Source organism: Bombus impatiens, unplaced genomic scaffold (genome assembly GCF_000188095.3).
Source record: "Bombus impatiens unplaced genomic scaffold, BIMP_2.2 scf_4015, whole genome shotgun sequence".
In the NCBI taxonomy this organism is placed as follows: Eukaryota; Metazoa; Arthropoda; class Insecta; order Hymenoptera; family Apidae; genus Bombus; species Bombus impatiens.
Window position 1 is genome coordinate 147012 of NT_180434.1, and position 17546 is coordinate 164557.

Below are 17546 nucleotides of genomic sequence, written 5' to 3' on the forward strand. Positions count from 1 at the left end.
GGATATTCGTGGAACAGAGACGGGAGAACACGAGGCGGTTCCCGTTTCGACTCGTATCCGAAGCTCGTGTGACTTTTTAATCGACGAAGGAATTTCTTTGTGCAAGAGAAGCCGAGTAACGTCGATTGTTCGCGAATCTTCGAAGAGGGTGGAGACGCACGAGCTACCGAAAATCACGCGTCGAGAAACGAGATCGTTTTCCTTTGACGTTTTGCGAGAGACACAGAGATACGGTCGTTGCGCGCATGGCCCGCGCGATGTTGGACGCGAGCAAAACGAACAATCGTGGCAAAAAAGAACCGGACCGAGGAACGAGGGAGCGCACGTCGAAAATTGGTCGCTTTGAGAAACTCGATCATCCGTTTGTAAACGATCATTACCGCGTCACGCGCGATGACGAGCGAAAGAGAGATCCTCTTGGGAGGTTAATAAAACGCTTTTAAATGGTAATTGATGTAGTGTCTTGAAAAATTTTTATTGATTACCCATCGATGATATTAGTAGAATGAGACGATTCATCTCGTATGAATTACTTTTTCAGCGGAGGGAGTGATGTTAAACGTTTTTTTTTTTTAATTCCATGTAATTGCAATATTGTTAATTATGCATTGATTAATGCTAGATATTGTTCCGATTGACGTAGTAATTGGTTATGCTATGTTTGTTTTTTGATAGGATAACAAGTAAGCGAGTATCGGAATGTAATTAAAATACCGTATACTACTAGATGCACGAAGATTGGAAAAAGAAAAAAAACGATCTGCAATTTGTTTTAGTCAGAACAAGTAATTAATCGATCTTACGTTGTCTACGGAATATTGCACTTCGTCACGAAGCTGTTTCGATCCGCTCGTTTTGCGAGCAGGATGCCACGGATACGTTCACCCATGGCTGGACAAGTCGCCGACTAATTTCATCCTTCGATGCTTATTTTTAGCGTAACACGGGATCTGTAAACGTGCATTCTGTACGTTCACCGTGCTAAACGATAGCCCGTGCTCTTAAACAAATGACACATTTCAAAACCGAATTTTTTATCAAATTTTTCTGACTTCGCTTTTTCATCAATCTTTTGGAAATATATAGCGAGTAATTCGCGAACAATTTGCACGGAATAGTATAATGAATGGACAGCGAAAAGATTTGGTGCAGAATCTCTAGAGGAAATTGATTCAGATTGTGATTGCCGTGAGACGAAAGGATGTGACGAATGTCGACGAAAAAGCCTCTGATCCAGAAAGAATTTTCCCCAGGATAATTTCCCTCGCAGACACCACAAGGACGTGTGTGCGGCGATCGTGTCAGAGTGGAGAAACAAGAGAACACAACACAGGAGCATCTCTTCGTAGCATTCCGGACGGTGACAAGAGTAAAGGGAAAAAGATCCATGGTAGCACACGTGGCGTTCTTTTATGTATAAGTATGTATATGTTCATTTTTCCTTTCCATTACGAATTAAACCTGGAATAGTAGCGTCGCAAAAAGAGTTCTTAACGTGTAACATGATTCATAAGATTACGCGATATTACAGAACAAATTATTCTTCCCAAAAAGGGTGATAAACAAATTTTTATATCAATTTTTTTCTTAATGACTGTGTTCTACCTTGTCAGTCTAATGACTGACGGTATCGATCTATCGATAAAAATATCACGATTTAAGATCTCCTTTTGCGAATCCTCTAGTTACCGCCACGATCGTTCATTTCTATAACAGTTCTCTTCAAATAAAAATTCACGTAAATAGATTATTTAACTCGCAATTGAGGAATCGTTGATTGAAAGGGAAACTCCTAATGGATCATTGCAACGAATCCGCTAACTGGCCAGCGCAAAGCGTTACAATGATCGAACAGAACGTGCGCACGATCGTGGCTGTAACGAGCTGTACAAACATCCAGCAACTCTCTACGTCTGTAAGAGTACATTATATAATAAACTTTGTGGCATGCAATTGGTCGCTTGTGTATCAAGATGGAGCAAGGATATCACGGAAAGTGCAATATATACATTGCGTATCTACAAAAATTCATTTCCTTTTTCCGTAGTATAATGTTTTAAATATTACCCTCGTAGCTTTCCCGCTCGTTTTCACCCTCCTTTTGGTTCTACCTTTATTCGTTCCGCGCTTCCACCCTGTATCCGCCTGTGCACCACCCTACAACCCTGTTCCACGAGGGTAACGAGAAATATTCGTCGGACTTTCGCCGCGTTCTCGTGATTGGAATACTTTTAAGTACCTAACTGGGAGCTCTCTAACTCTCTTGCTCTTTCTCTCTCTTCTCTCCTCCTCCCTGTTCAAGTCTCTTCCTCTTAATCTGCCAGAGGATTAAACGAGTTTTGTCGAGAGAACTCGAAGATACGTAGAACGTGTGCGGATACGATGGTGTCTTATTCTTAGAACGAGTTACATTCGAAACTGGTATAAACGCAATATGGTTGTCGAGGATCTCGTATTAAACGAATACGGTTATAGAGATTCGGTTGGTTCTTTAATAAAGTCGGTTATAAAGCTATATACCGTAGATAAAGTGGCTGGCGAGTTAAACCTTCTTTTTTAAATGTAGTTCCGAAGCATCGATTAATTATCAGGGATGAAAAGAAACATCAATGAAGCAATCTTTTACACAATGATTTAAGTGGATAATCCTGCGATTATATCGAGCAGCGTAGAAAATCACATTCTATTAACTGGGATCAACGACAGTGTCGTAAAAGCGTTCTCACGACGGTGCCATGGTTGGGAACCGCATTGCGTTAATAGTTTATCGACGGTCGAACGCTTTGCTCGCCAATTACAGTCAACGTCTATTAACGTTTCGACCGACCATTTAAGGGACTAATGAAAATCCCGACCAGAGTAAGCCTCTCGATCGTCCTCGAGAAAAAATTCGAGAGGCGACCAGACAAACATGTTCGAGTGTATTTTTTGAATGAAAAAGGACGAACGGTCGATTGAAAAATCCGACGAAAAGGTAGGACGAGCGGAGAATTGTGCTGCTGCCTTTTAACGAACAGCCGGTGAGATTGGAACCAGGCGAAGAGAGGAATTAAAAAGAAAAGAATCAAAAAAACAGAGAGAGAGAGAGAGAGAGAGAGAGAGAGAGGGAGAGAGAGGGAGGGAGAGAGAGAGAGAGAGAGAGAGAGAGAGAGAGAGAGAGAGAGAGAGAGAGAGAGAGAGAGAGAGAGAGAGAGAGAGAGAGAGAGAGAGAGAGAGAGAGAGAGAGAGAGAGAGAGAGAGAGAGAGAGAGAGAGAGAGAGAGAGAGAGAGAGAGAGAGAGAGAGAGAGAGAGAGAGAGAGAGAGAGAGAGAGAGAGAGAGAGAGAGAGAGAGAGAGAGAGAGAGAGAGAGAGAGAGAGAGAGAGAGAGAGAGAGAGAGAGAGAGAGAGAGAGAGAGAGAGAGAGAGAGAGAGAGAGAGAGAGAGAGAGAGAGAGAGAGAGAGAGAGAGAGAGAGAGAGAGAGAGAGAGAGAGAGAGAGAGAGAGAGAGAGAGAGAGAGAGAGAGAGAGAGAGAGAGAGAGAGAGAGAGAGAGAGAGAGAGAGAGAGAGAGAGAGAGAGAGAGAGAGAGAGAGAGAGAGAGAGAGAGAGAGAGAGAGAGAGAGAGAGAGAGAGAGAGAGAGAGAGAGAGAGAGAGAGAGAGAGAGAGAGAGAGAGAGAGAGAGAGAGAGAGAGAGAGAGAGAGAGAGAGAGAGAGAGAGAGAGAGAGAGAGAGAGAGAGAGAGAGAGAGAGAGAGAGAGAGAGAGAGAGAGAGAGAGAGAGAGAGAGAGAGAGAGAGAGAGAGAGAGAGAGAGAGAGAGAGAGAGAGAGAGAGAGAGAGAGAGAGAGAGAGAGAGAGAGAGAGAGAGAGAGAGAGAGAGAGAGAGAGAGAGAGAGAGAGAGAGAGAGAGAGAGAGAGAGAGAGAGAGAGAGAGAGAGAGAGAGAGAGAGAGAGAGAGAGAGAGAGAGAGAGAGAGAGAGAGAGAGAGAGAGAGAGAGAGAGAGAGAGAGAGAGAGAGAGAGAGAGAGAGAGAGAGAGAGAGAGAGAGAGAGAGAGAGAGAGAGAGAGAGAGAGAGAGAGAGAAAGAGAAAGAAGAGGGAAGGAAAGAAGGGGAGGAGAAAGGAAAGGCAAAAGAACAGGAAGAACGATCGAGGCTACAATCGAGAGGCGAAGAGTAACCGCGACAGCGGCCACGATCGCGTTAATGTCTTTTGATTGAATGAAAGAACTAATTTCGTATAATACGATTATCGACGGAATTCTCGAGACTGCAATTAGTTTAGGTTAAATGCTAAAGCCGGGACGAACCGAGATTGGAAAGAGCTTGCAAAATAATACAAGTTTATCGAATTAAAGAAAGTCAGAAAAGTTCTAATTTTCGATCGGTCGATGGAGATTGACACGGCTTATTTTATGCAAATGCAATTATCGAAGAGAGCACCGTTCGCGAAAAATCACCTCGAGAAACGGCTGGCTTTTCGAGTACGTATCGATCGAACGATGCTCGGTTTCGACCAAACGCCATTTTACTCTTTCACTGTTGTCTTTTGTCGAACGATGCATGTATGTAAGTACTTACGTTGATTGCTTCACCTTTCTTTCATTTATTTCATCCTTGATATCTTAGATATTTTAAGAAAATATTCAAGTGAATGTTTCATAAAATTTTGACTAAGAGTACTAAACATTTTATCGAGATCTGTAACAACGCGATAAAATACAGAAATAGTATCAGAAAACGCGTTCGCGAATAGACTTTGTTCAAAGTGTTTCGTCGAAAAATTACGGATATGTTTACGATTTCCGTACGATCGTTGTATTAGCCAGGAGCAAAACACGCAAGGAACCTGTCACGAAGAAAAATTCCCGCAGAGGAATGAAGGATAAACACGAACAGCTTTTTTCACATCGCGAAAACGACGTGTACCGTGATCATTTCATTAGCAGCTATTCTCCCATAACAGAGAAACTTGTTTATCAACGAGGCACCGGGAACCAGAGAAACCAAGCTTTCCTTTCTATTTATTTTCCCGTTTCTTTCTTTGATCGTGAAATGGGTGTATTTTGACAAATATCCGACAGGACAAGATAGAATTTCGTGGTAGACGTTCTCATAATTGTTTGTTATCCCGGTCAAGATTATGTTCGGCTGATTGAGGTACGAAATTACGTTCTTCTCACGTTTTCTGTCATGGTTAATTATCCTCTTCGAGGACGATGACGAATCGTGAAATTGTTTAATGTATCTACGTCGGATCGATTACGCCGTAACATATCCCTGTGTAGCGTGAAACAATCTCCTTTCTCCACCTACCCTCGCCTTTGTACTATTTTTCTCTTTCTCGTTATGCTCATTTATGTATGTCCCTTCTTTTCTGTCTATTTTTTTTCTCCCTTCTCGTTGATCGCTCGTTATTAACTGGCAAACTAACAAGCACCCGGGAATCAGGAAACGTTGAATTTAATTTCCGAACGTAACGAGAATCGACACGCGGTCCACACGTATCGCGTTGTGTCATCGATTATCGTCGGTGTATAGCCGCGACTGGATACAGAATATCACGAAAATATAAATATTAAGAACACAAACACCGAGTATCGCTTCATATAAAATATTTTTTTATTTTTTTTATTCCTTTTATCACTCAGTCAGACCTGGACCACCGTGTCGTGTTTATCAGTTAAATATTAACACCTGTAATTCCGCAGTGGTCGTAACTATTTACGTTAAAAATATTTTAAACAGCTATCGAGTCGAGTTTCTCTTGTATTTTTTATTTTTTAATGAATCGTATTGCGTTGAATGATCAAACGTTGGGAACATTGTGAATCGTAACGGTGACTGGTTTTCGTTTGTGGAGATACCGTGATGAACGAGAAGAAAGAAAAAACAAGTTGATAGAAAAGAAGGTTCGAGGATCTTGAAGTTTTCGAACTGGTTCCCTGGCCGGTCCGAGTTAACGACGAGAATCGAATCATCGAGTGGCTATTAGCGCAATGTAATTACGCCGCGATTGCGCAACCTGGTGGAAAGAATTCGTTCCCAGAAGGTTTGGGATGGCAACAGCCTCGCTACGAGCTCTTTCAGCTACTTTTCTCGATGATCACTTTGTATTATAGCGTGTATACCTGCTCGTCAAGCTGTCTCGAACGTATGGCTGGTTCGCACGAAAAACTTTGGAACTTTCACTTTCGATTACAGTACGTTATTGATGGAGAAAATTTCGAAAATTCTTATTCTCGATATTTTATAAATATTGTAATGCAATTATAAGTATTTTACGAATAAAGCCAGAATTAGAATGACAACGCTATCAAGTTATGTATCTCGAAAATATTGAACATATTTGTCAAAAGTTAATCCTAGATTCAAGTATAGATAGTTATAAAAAGAAATATATAATTGATTAAAATCCGATCAATGAAAACTTTGAATAACGAAGATGTCTTGGTCACTTAAACGTTTCCGATTTTAATGCGCTTTTATTATGTATACTATCTGCGATAAATTTATCTTGTCTTAATCATCAAGCATTACCACGTACCAATGCTTCAAAGTATCCAATTAGACGAAGCGCTAAGACAATTAGCAAATCGGTTACGAAAGTCTACTCTACAAATCACCGCAACAAAAACCAAGCCAGTAACAGTATAAAATGCAAAACGTAAAAGAAAGATCGTAATGATCGATCGATCGTGATGCTTCGAAAGAGGTGATTACACTGATTTTAAACTGTGCCTCTTGGTGGCGAGCTGTTAATACGACACATAAAACGGAACTAATTTTCACGCTGGAGCCCGCGACCAGTAAATTGGTCATTCTTTTCCGATCTAATTGCTCACCGGTTTCTAGCGTGGCAGATTAAGAGTGGAAAATCCAGCAAACCAGCCGCGTCATTTCTCAACTGGTGTAATGAACATTTCCACGGTTACGCGCGGCGCGCGTCATTAATTCCGTAGACTGAGTTTCGCAGCGAAACCCGGCCGTTCAATTTCATTAATCGTTCCGGCAAAGCCGCCCCCTGCCCAGTTTCACTTAAATCGTAATCTCGTACGTGCCCAGCGCACCCTTGATAAATCTGTCTCTAACCGGCCTGTACAACCGTCAATCCGTCGTTTCGACGCTGGTTTCCGGCTTTGTCCGTAGCCCATCGCTGTTAATCCGCGATCGATGTTCCTCAACATGGCGCGTGAATTAGACGATTTCTCGACGAGAAGAAGAGTTTTTCAACTTGGATATTTTGTTGAAGCAAGATTGCGAAAAGTTTCTTTGGTCGACGCGTGAGACGTCGATTGGTCGATTTTTGCGGGGGATTACCGCACACGTATTTCAAAACTAGAAAAAGTTTTTCAGGAAAAGTAAGAAAGTATTACTTTAATATTGACAAAAGGAACAGTCTCAAGGAAACTAGGATGATCAAATATTATTTAACTATATCATATTGTAATATCTAATGATAGTTTTCGATCACAGAACTGAATTAGTTTGATTTCTGACGCTTGAAACACGTGTGCGATATATACACTGCTGGCCACAAGTATTACGATCGTCCCGCTGCTTTTAATTTTTAGATATTTTATTATAGATCTGTTACTTCGTTTAAAATACCAAATAATTACATAAATAGTTACGATTTGTTCGAGTAAGTGTCCTAATACTTGTGGCTAACAACGTCTATCGCGAACAGCGATGGATCATGGCGTTGAAACGATAGATACTAATAAATCGTGAAGGTAAACTAAATCGTATAATCGTTGAAGATAAAGTTGATACAGGGAAGAAGCTAACGAGCATAGATAAAGAGAAAGAGAGAACACACTCATAATTCCACACCGGTATAACTATAGAGATGCATTAGGAGGAAGTGGCGAGTGTAGCTTGCGAGAGAACAGAGAGAAGGATGACATGTATCATCCTCAGAATTACCGTGAACTACTTGTTCCTTGATTTAGGATACGCTTGCTCCATTTTGCTTACCTCTAGAAAAAAAGCCTTCCTAAGGAATAATGTTAGGAAAGGATGTTAAAAAACGCATTAAATGGCATATAAGAGTTTGCGAATGGATATGTTCGAGAAATCTACGATCTTTCAGCTAGAATTTAAATTAGAATCGAAATCGTTGGCGATCGACTAAATGTACGAGATTTGTGAAACGTACACCAAAGATTGCATAGCTCCCATTCACAATGCCAGGTAACGCGTTAATGAGTGAAACAAAGTCTCATTATTCACAGGGATCGCATTAACAAAGGATCTTTCGGAGCGAAACACTGTGGAAGGTAGACCCAGAACACCTAGCGGTAAATGTTTCAAGCGAGAGTATATACATGCGTGTGAATTTTTATGAAAGTCGATGCACCTTGCCCCAACTACACCCTGGTGTTAAAGGAAAGAGCAGGTTAAACGTAACAAACGGGATCGGTTATTGCAAAGGATGTAACAAAGATCAAACGAACGAAAATAAAAGCGGTTTCAATTATGCGAAAGTTACGACTACTCGTGAACGAGATTCTCGAATCGAGCGAGTTGATAAAAATTCGCGCCGTTGATTCTCGATTTTTTGGCTAAATGAGATGTCCTCGCGAGAAATGTACCAGAGATCTGACGCCTCTCATAGACGACGCCAGCGATAACGGTGTCGATAGGGGACGATCCGCGTATCACGTTAAAGCCGTCCAGTTCTCGTTCTGATTTGGAAAAATGGGATGCGGATAATCAAGAGAAAATACGCAATTCGATCTGGAAATTAAACCAGCTACTAATACGTATCCGAGGTACAGATATTTTTCTACGAGAGAAACCGTCTTCGCTGGTACACTGTTCGCGATATTCGTTCGATATTTAGCGGCTAATATATGTACTAATACATATACTATTGCACAATGTTTTTCCAGTTTCGCGGAATATACTTTTGAGACACGGCAAGAAGAAACGGAGAAAAAGTCGTCACGAAGTCTAGATGGATCCACGAAGAGGAAAGAAGCAAAAAGGTTACAGATGATTGTCAAGAGAGAACGAGAGAGAATGAGAGAGAACGAGAGAAAAGAGAGAAAGGCGAACGTATACCAAGGGAAGGAACGGTGATTACGATCAGGCAAACTGGTGATCTTCTCGATCGATTCCGCGAAACGAGTTAAATTGACGTCAAACTCTCTTGCCTCGTCTTGCGAAACGCATAGATAGAGAGTCGTCGTATGCACGCGTGTAGAACCGCGACAGACGTATACGTGTATGACTCCACGGTAGAAGCAACACCGTGGAACTTCTCCACTTAAAGTTAATCCGGAAGTTATTACTCGTCAGCCAAAGGAGGTCCTTAGACCGACTCGAAGCCGGCGAGAGACGGCGCGGCGCCACGAACTTTAAATGCATTTTTCTGAAAATCTACTTCAAGCCCTAGACGGTGGCACATTTCGATATTAACGCGTGCTTCTAGCGGCTCTTACGCGATTACGTGGCGCTTTTGTATTCTCGCAGTCTTCTTATGTCTCTTTTCCTTCTTCTTCTTCTTCGTCTTCTTTCTCTTCCTCTTCTTATTCCTCGTCGTCGTTTCGTTTTCTTCTTCCTCGGTTTCACCAACGTAATCGACAACGGGGATCGAGTTTGCTCGCAGCTACCGCTTTCAGAGCTACGCGACGATAACGTTAATGGATACGATTTTGATTCGTCATCGCGATTATCTTTCCCAATTATTCACACTACCGGCACGTCGACGGTCTTATCGTCGTGAGACATAGCAAGAGTCACGTTTTCCCTTTTTTAGTTTCCCGCGAAACTAATTTCCGCTAGCGAGCTATTAATCACAACGACGAAACGCGCTTCGCGTCAGATCAACGAAATTCTACGTCACCGTTTTCCCTTTGTCTCTCTTCTCTCTATGTCTTTCTCTCTCATCGTTTCCCTTTACCTTCTGCTCTTTCGAATCGAACATCTAGACCAACGGCTGCGACAGATTCCCGATTTCGCCGTGTGCCGTTCAAACGAAAAGAAAGAGACAAAAAAAGAAATAAAAAATCAGAATATAGAAAAAGGAATCCGCAGGATATTTCATCAGGTTGGGTATCCTAGAATACGGATCGGTGGAACGTGGATCTTGTGACACGTGGAAATGCGCGTGAAACGCGTGTGTCCATGAGTGTATATATTTCATATGTATACGTTTATACGAGTGTGCATGTGTTTGAAACTTAGGAGGACGCAAAGACACGAAGACCGAAGGAAATAGAGGGGATGTTCACGAGGACCGAGATAGAGAAGCGACCGCTGAGTTTGCGATTCTTCCTACCGCTCTGATCCGCCGCGAAATACGCTCTTCAATGGTCAAGCAATTGGCCAGTTCGCTGGACCATATGAAGCCGTCCACTCCTTCCTCGTTTTCCTTCTTCTCTGGATATATCCTCTTTTCCCCCATCCTTTACCCCTTCGTTTATTTCCTCGCGATTTCGACTCCATGCTCTTTGCTCCATTTCCGTGGGCGGACAGGGATAGAGATGGAACAACGTCGAGGAAGCTGATGGCTCGTGTCCTTTCGTATCCGTTCAAAATTATTACTCTGATTTTAAGAAATCCGATAACTTTAGTAGAATAATTGCAGTCGCGTGAAAGCTGCCTTGATTTAATAATGTGACTGTAATCGGTTATCTCGAACCACGTTTAATATTTTATACAGTCAGATATACTGCCGTCCATAAGTCACCAAACATTTGTTTATTTTACGATCGCTAGAATGTAGGTGTACGATTTCTTGAATTTATTTTATCATTTATCTGCAAGACACTCGATCGAATTCAAATACGTGCGATTTTATACTACGAACTAATTTGCACTATGAAACGAAGTTAGTATTTGCGTCAAATGTCGAAAACAATGCACGTAATGTGGAAAACATTGTACATTCTAAAAAACATTTTGCCCAAAGTAGGCAAGTATCCGGTGACTTATGGATGCGAGAGTACACGTGCTATCTCGTTAAACCTTTATCCAACTTGCAAGCTTTCTCTCCACGCTGTTACTAACATATTTTATTACCACATAAATGAAGATGCGTTAAGAACAGTTTCAAAAGCATAGAAAAATATTCGAAGTTGAGTAGATCGATATTTCAAACGATTGATCCGAGAGAGACGCTTTCGCGGTTCGAAGAACGGCCACACATCTCCGGACAGCATCTTCCCTCCGTGCGAAATCGACGAGTCGAATTTCCGCATACTCGACGGTTAATAATTTTTCACTCCCGGGTACTGACCGAACCGTCCAATAGCGCGCGCGTAACTCTGGCTGCCGAGGGATAGATCCGCGCGATCGGATCGAGATTCGCTCGGATAGATCGTATAGATCGGCCTCTCGTCCAAGGTCATCGAAAGACTATGATCGATATATACACGGACACGCGCGCACGGCATCGTTCAGGAAGCGTTTCTCGTTACCGCGAAGGGAACGAGCTAGACTCTCAGGTGTCATGCTGGATATCTCTCGAATGGAATGGTCGTAAAAGCTTCGCCGTGTAGATACCGATCCATGTGGAAAGTCGGATCGTTCGATAACCCGGGGACCAGGTGACAAGCGCGATCTACGCTCGATCGGATCGGACGTCTCCTTTAATTGGTGCTACTCGACTCATTAAGGATAGAAAATGCTTGTCAGCCTGACCGTTCCCGCTTTTCTCTCTTTTCTTTTTCGGTCTATTTTTTCTTCCCTTATTTCTCCTCTTTTTCGCTTTCGATAATATCGGCAGAGCCCTAGAACGGATTCGATTTGACGTCGCCATCGTGATTCCTTGACGCGATTCGTAAAATAGGGATAAAGGATGGGAGGAAGAGGCTGATTGATCAGAACCAGTTGCGTATGTAGGATGCAAGTACGTCGATCATCGGAATACTTACTCGCTGTTCAGCACCCGAAAGGATTTCGGTGACATGCAGTTCACGCTCCAATCGGTGTTTCCGTGCTCGTTGCATATCGTTATCGAGAACCTTCCATAGTTCGCGCGTATGAGGTGGATCAGCTTTCCCTCGCCGCACTCAATCCACAGGGTCTTGCCCTCGCAGGCGTACGCGGTGTCGTACCTATCTGTAATAGAAATGGAACGAGACCGTCAGCTGGATCAAATATTAAATTCATTCGTGATTCTTCTTTAACATAAAATCTAACGTAAAATCTAAATGAAATATCGTTATCTCTTCTATCAAAATAATTTTACCAATCTTAATTCTTCTATAGACGATTCTGGGTAAGAAAACGTCGTTAATAACAATGCCTGTCTCTTCCAAATATAACAACCATTTATTTTCTCGTATAAAACCAGTTTCCCCGTCGACAAAAACCGACAGAAATATTCCAGCTGGTCAAGACAAGCGAAAACCACCCTTCACACTATAGCCATGCTTCGTTTCGCCCTCGAAAGTCGTACGCAACGAGGGTCTAATTAGTCAGCGCGATCGCCCAACAATGAGAAAACGAATAAAATACCAAAGTCACGACTTGGTTCTAAAGAAATAACACCAACAACCCCAACTAACCCCCTGCACCACCCCTTTAGCGATAGACTGTAGAGAGGGGGTTGAATTACCGCGAATGAATAAGGAGTCCAGAGTAAGAGGATGAGGGTCGAGATTTCCAAGCGGCGAGAGTCAAGGATACGTCAAAGTAGCTTGCACGAAATTACAGTGACGAGTCGGTTGTAGAAGGGTGGCTCGGTGGTTGTTGCCGGGCAGGCTGAGTCAGAGGGTGCATTACCGGCACGCAGTTGGCTGGGTCGTGTCGCGTTGCGAAGTGTAATGGAATTAAGATAAAGGACACCGGTGTATAGACGCGCGTATACAGGAAACGCAAACAATGAGACGTCGTTGAGAGAGAGACAGAGACAGAGAGAGAGAGAGAGAGAGAGAGAGAGAGAGGGAGGGAGGCAGAGATCATGGTTACGGTACGGTTCGTAGGATCGACTGACAGGAGGTCGAGATAGCCGGCTCGAGCTCAGACCTCGACTCTTTGTCGATCCTACCCCATTTATTCGCTGCCACGGGGATTTATTCCGCGGAAAATTTACCGGAAGGTTTCCTTTGAAAGAAAATTAGCGAATTTACAGGCGCGACTTTCTTCGAAGAAAAGTCCTCTCGCTTTTGCTGCTTGTTACTTCTCGTCGTCTCGTGATACGCGTCTGACAGCGTTCTTCCGGGGCCACGGTTGCTTTTCTTCCCGCGAATGCAGACTGTGGCTCGGTTTAATGGCCGCGAAAATGCCTGAAGTGTATATTCTGTCTGTCTCGTTTACACGGTTTAAAAAGTGTGAAATAAAGGTTGAAAACGGGGGACGTTAGTACGAGATTATCTCGGTTTAAAAAAGAATCGACTAACGAAGTAAGTCTGTCGTGAATAATACGCATAAACGATAGTTTGTTCGTGAACATCGATATTTCGTTCTTTCCATTTCAGCACCTAGCATCGACAATTGCGATTGTTATACACGTACACATGGAGAAACAGACGTTTGAACGAGATAAAAGGAGTTGCTAAGAAGACTAACAGCTAGAAGAAAGGGTCGTAAAACTAGGTCCAGGCTTATTTAGACGGAGGAATGATAGATCTGCCATAATATTGGTGAGCCATAGTGTTCAGTTCGTGACGGAGGGCGCAAGCGGTGTGTCCCGAAGAAGGAAGAAGGCGGCGAGTAGTACCCCGGGGAACGGACCAAGAGGACTAGCACGGGGGCAAGGACGAGAGGAGTACCATAGTCGGGGAGAAGGGCTGTAATAACTCTGTCCGTGAAAGCCCCGTCGTGAGTTCATTAGTTCCATACTGACGCGCCACAATGCCATTTTAGACCGCTGTTAGGACTTTCCGCAAACGATGCAGTTGGTACCACGTTTCTTGCTTCCTCAAAACACAACGAACACGTCCAAGATTTCTAAATAAATAGCCTGCCGAGGACGTATACTTTTACAAGAAAAAGCAGCATAACTACACGATCGATATCGGCTCGTTTCATTTAATAATGTTTTTACAAAGACGCGAAGACAATTTTCCCTAGTCACGGTTAAATCGACGAACAAAGGACAAACGAGAGATCGCCATAATAAGGTAAACTTCCAGCCTATCGCCATCGATTCGGCCGGAGTGTATACACATTAGAAGAATGTTCGCCGTAAAAACGGCAGGGCGGTCCGAACGGCACGAAGAAATGCCGATTTTACGGTATCTCGAAGGTTTTCCATTACCGTAAAAGATCTCAAGGTATTCGATTTAAACGAGAACAAAATCGCCGGTCACGCTAGGATGGATTCCTGGAGCTTCGGAAGGGAGCGAGGAAATAGAAGATTTTATAGGATCCAGGTAATTTCTCACCGCTTCCCTTCCTAGGTGTTCGCGTCGCGATTAAGCGGTACCAAGACACGGGCCACGTTTATTCTTCGCTGTGGGTTGTTCGTCGTTAATTAACCGTGTCTCGATAACACCGTAAGCGGAAGGTAATCGATATATGGCATCATCGTAGTTCGAACAACATCCACACGGCTGAAACAGAAACAGGAATGGCGCGGTACGCGTCGTACTACGAAACAATCCCACGATAAAAACTTTGCTGCTGTTGCCGAGCGTTGCTATTACGTAGAAACGGAGCGACTCTCGAATAAGCTTACCTACCTTTCGTGAAACGAGCGTGCCATAACCGCGGCCGCATGTCGCCCGTTCACTCGCTCGCGCGTCACTCGCAGCTGCGCCCTGCAACCGGTGCATTCTCTCGGTGCACCTCTAACGTGAACGCGATGAAAAAAAGGCCGCGTTCAAGCTGACGTAAAGGAACACGCTTCGCATCGGCTTCCTTCTCTCGTTCGAACGTCGGCCCTCTGGCATTCCTCCCCCTTTTATCACGGCAGACCGAACACTCTCGACCTTTTTCTCTTGTTTGTACGCGTTTACCTTTTTTACTTTGTTTGCGTTGCACACGAGAGGGCTCGAGTTTTTGGCTTCCGAATTTAATGCAAGTGAGAATTGTTTGTCGTCTTTTAACGGTAGTTAGAGGCATTTAGGAGTCGTTACCTTTTTGAATATAATCGAGATATGTGTAAGAGGCATAATAATACTTGTCCTTTTGTTACTCGCATTAAGGTATCGCGGTAATTAATTGCAATCTCTCGACATCAAGAGAAAACGATGACTCTTCGTTTTCACGAGTCAAACACCAGTTGTATGGCCATTGTAACCGCGACTTTGAGTCGTTTACTCGTCGCGTTTCGCTTCTCTGTCTCTCTTTCTCTTTCTCCCTCTTTCTCTGCCTCTGTCTCGCCATCTCTAACTACACAGCGAGACAAGCAAACAGTAGAGGACTATTACGATTCGCGCGAAAAGCGAGATTGAAGTGTCACCCGAGCATCCTGTGTCGGGAAGCGTTACTTCCCGTTTTGCGATTTCGTTACGCTGGCTGTTTTGAAAAAAGGTTTTCTCGCGGAAACGCGCGCCACGCGAACACCAAGGATCATAATGACGATACGTAGGGGGTGCGCGCGTGATAATCTGACTCGCCGTTTCACCGAACGACAGGAAAATCTACCGTCTTTTTGCCGGAGTTCTCGCGTCTGACCCTTGCATAGCACTTTGACGGAGTGCATTCGAATGAATGCCGTGAAAAGTTTTTAACGAGTGCACTCTCTCGCCGACGCTGTAACGCCCTGTCGTGTCTAGTGGAAATGACGACGACGCTGTCGGGATCCGAGATGGTATAACGATACATACTATGGTTCCGAGGATAATATCCCGGAGAAATTTCCGAATGCTGTTATCGCTTTACTTCCGATTCCACTCGAGACGCGATAATCGTCAAGAAAAGACGACGCGAAGATCCATCGAGTAAACTTCTTTTTACAAGGATTCGCTAATGTTCTTGTTGATCTGTTTAAATTATAAGACTAGGTCGAGCAAATACGAGAATACATTTACTTGAACACTGGAACATCGTTCTTTCTGTTAAAGCAGAAAACAAAAAGAACGACCTATCTCCCATTTCTTCTGATTTCTTTCCATCTCGTTCCAAGCTTGATCTCGTTTCGAATACAATTTTTCCCTAGGACCTAAAATGCTTCAGACTTTGAGAAAAACTTGTTCGTACCAGTAATTGATGACAGATACAACGTTGTTGCTGTCTTCGTTTCGCTGCGATCTCTTCAACCTTTGTTGTACACGCAACATCGACCGATGGAAGATTAAATGAAACGAATGAAAAGCAGGAGCAACCAAAATCCGTAATTCACGACAATCGAAGGAAATGTCGGCATTATCGCTTCTGACGCCAATTAATCGGGTCTCAATTGCATAACATTCAAGAGGAGGATCTAATCAGGCAAGTTTCCCGAGATTGCGGCGGAGACGCGGATTTCCATCGCGGTCCCATTGAAGCTCTTTGAAGTCGCGTAGCTCGCTGTCTCGCGACAGACGCCGCACCGGTCGCCAGGGAAGGTGAGAACGCCGCAGGATTTCGTGCGGTCAATGCGCAGTCTGAACTCTGCCCAGGGATTCTAAGTACGGATTCTGAGGCACAACGGGCTTCAAACTTGCTGTGGCTCTCCAGAAAGCTCTCTCTCTCTCTCTCTCTCTCACTCACTCTCTCCCTCTATCTCTCTTTCTCTCTTTCTCTGTCTCTCGTCTATGTGCACATGCCTGTAAGTCGCGGCTGCGTGTATCGGTTTGACCGCGCATAAGTGCGCGTGTATCCGTGAACGAAGGGGTGGAAGCGCTTGAATACCGACAGGACCTTTCCCCCGGGACAAAGTTTCAAGGGAGCCGGGTTCGAGTATCCGTGTTTCGAGTTCGATCGTCCTCGGGATTTACGCGCTGCGGCGACTTCGAACGGCGAGGAGCTGCGTAACTATCCGCAGCGGTGTTCGCGCAAATCTACGCGAGTCGGAAGCGATCGTGACCGTCGACGTCCAAGACGAAAGTCCTCAATTCCGATTGGCCAAAGAGCAGAAACATATATCGATGACCGCGCATTGATCTTTGAGTAGAAATCACGAGTTCCGTCAGGCGAAACGAACCTCTGTGGTTCTTGGTTCGATCTGCACATTCGAAGTCCATTAGTTTCAAGTCAAAAGTGATTAATCTAGTCGGTTAAAATAAACGTTAATGATAATTGATGAATATAAACAATGGACGATTGAAGATATCATCGTTCTTCCGAGGTAAAATGAACTCTTGAACTCGGATGGACGAGTAAAAAATTCAAGGAGGAAAGAATGGCAGGAAGCAAGACAGGGAGGAGGAACAAGAAATTCCAAGTGCCCGGGTATTAGCGTTTCCTAGGGGTGGCGAGGGAAGAGATAATTAATTATCTACAGTATTCCATCACACGAGTAGGCTGAACGTATCGTCAATAAAACATTCGATATTTCTCGATTAATTCCAGATCCGTTGGACCGGCTGGGAGGCAGGAGACGCCGCGCCATGGCCAAGAGAGGGAACCGTACCTTCTGCCTCGCCGGGCATTCCGTGGACGGCACGTGGAGGGAAAAGAGGAGAATTGCAGTTTACCATTAATGACTTCGGGTAATAATATATCGGAGGTCCGGCAAGCCGTGCCTC

At 43.8% G+C, this 17546-nt stretch overlaps 1 protein-coding gene across 6 annotated transcripts in view; it reads right to left on the reverse strand.

Annotated features, from left to right (window-relative positions):
- The window catches only part of LOC100743363 (latrophilin Cirl-like), a 378777-nt gene that overhangs the window by 33198 nt on the left and 328033 nt on the right, over nt 1-17546 (reverse strand). For all 6 annotated transcript variants that reach the window (XM_033324565.1, XM_033324561.1, XM_033324563.1 and 3 more), the window contains one exon: nt 11862-12048. In XM_033324565.1, coding sequence (XP_033180456.1) covers nt 11862-12048 — 187 coding nt within the window. The remainder of the gene's footprint in view (nt 1-11861; nt 12049-17546) is intronic.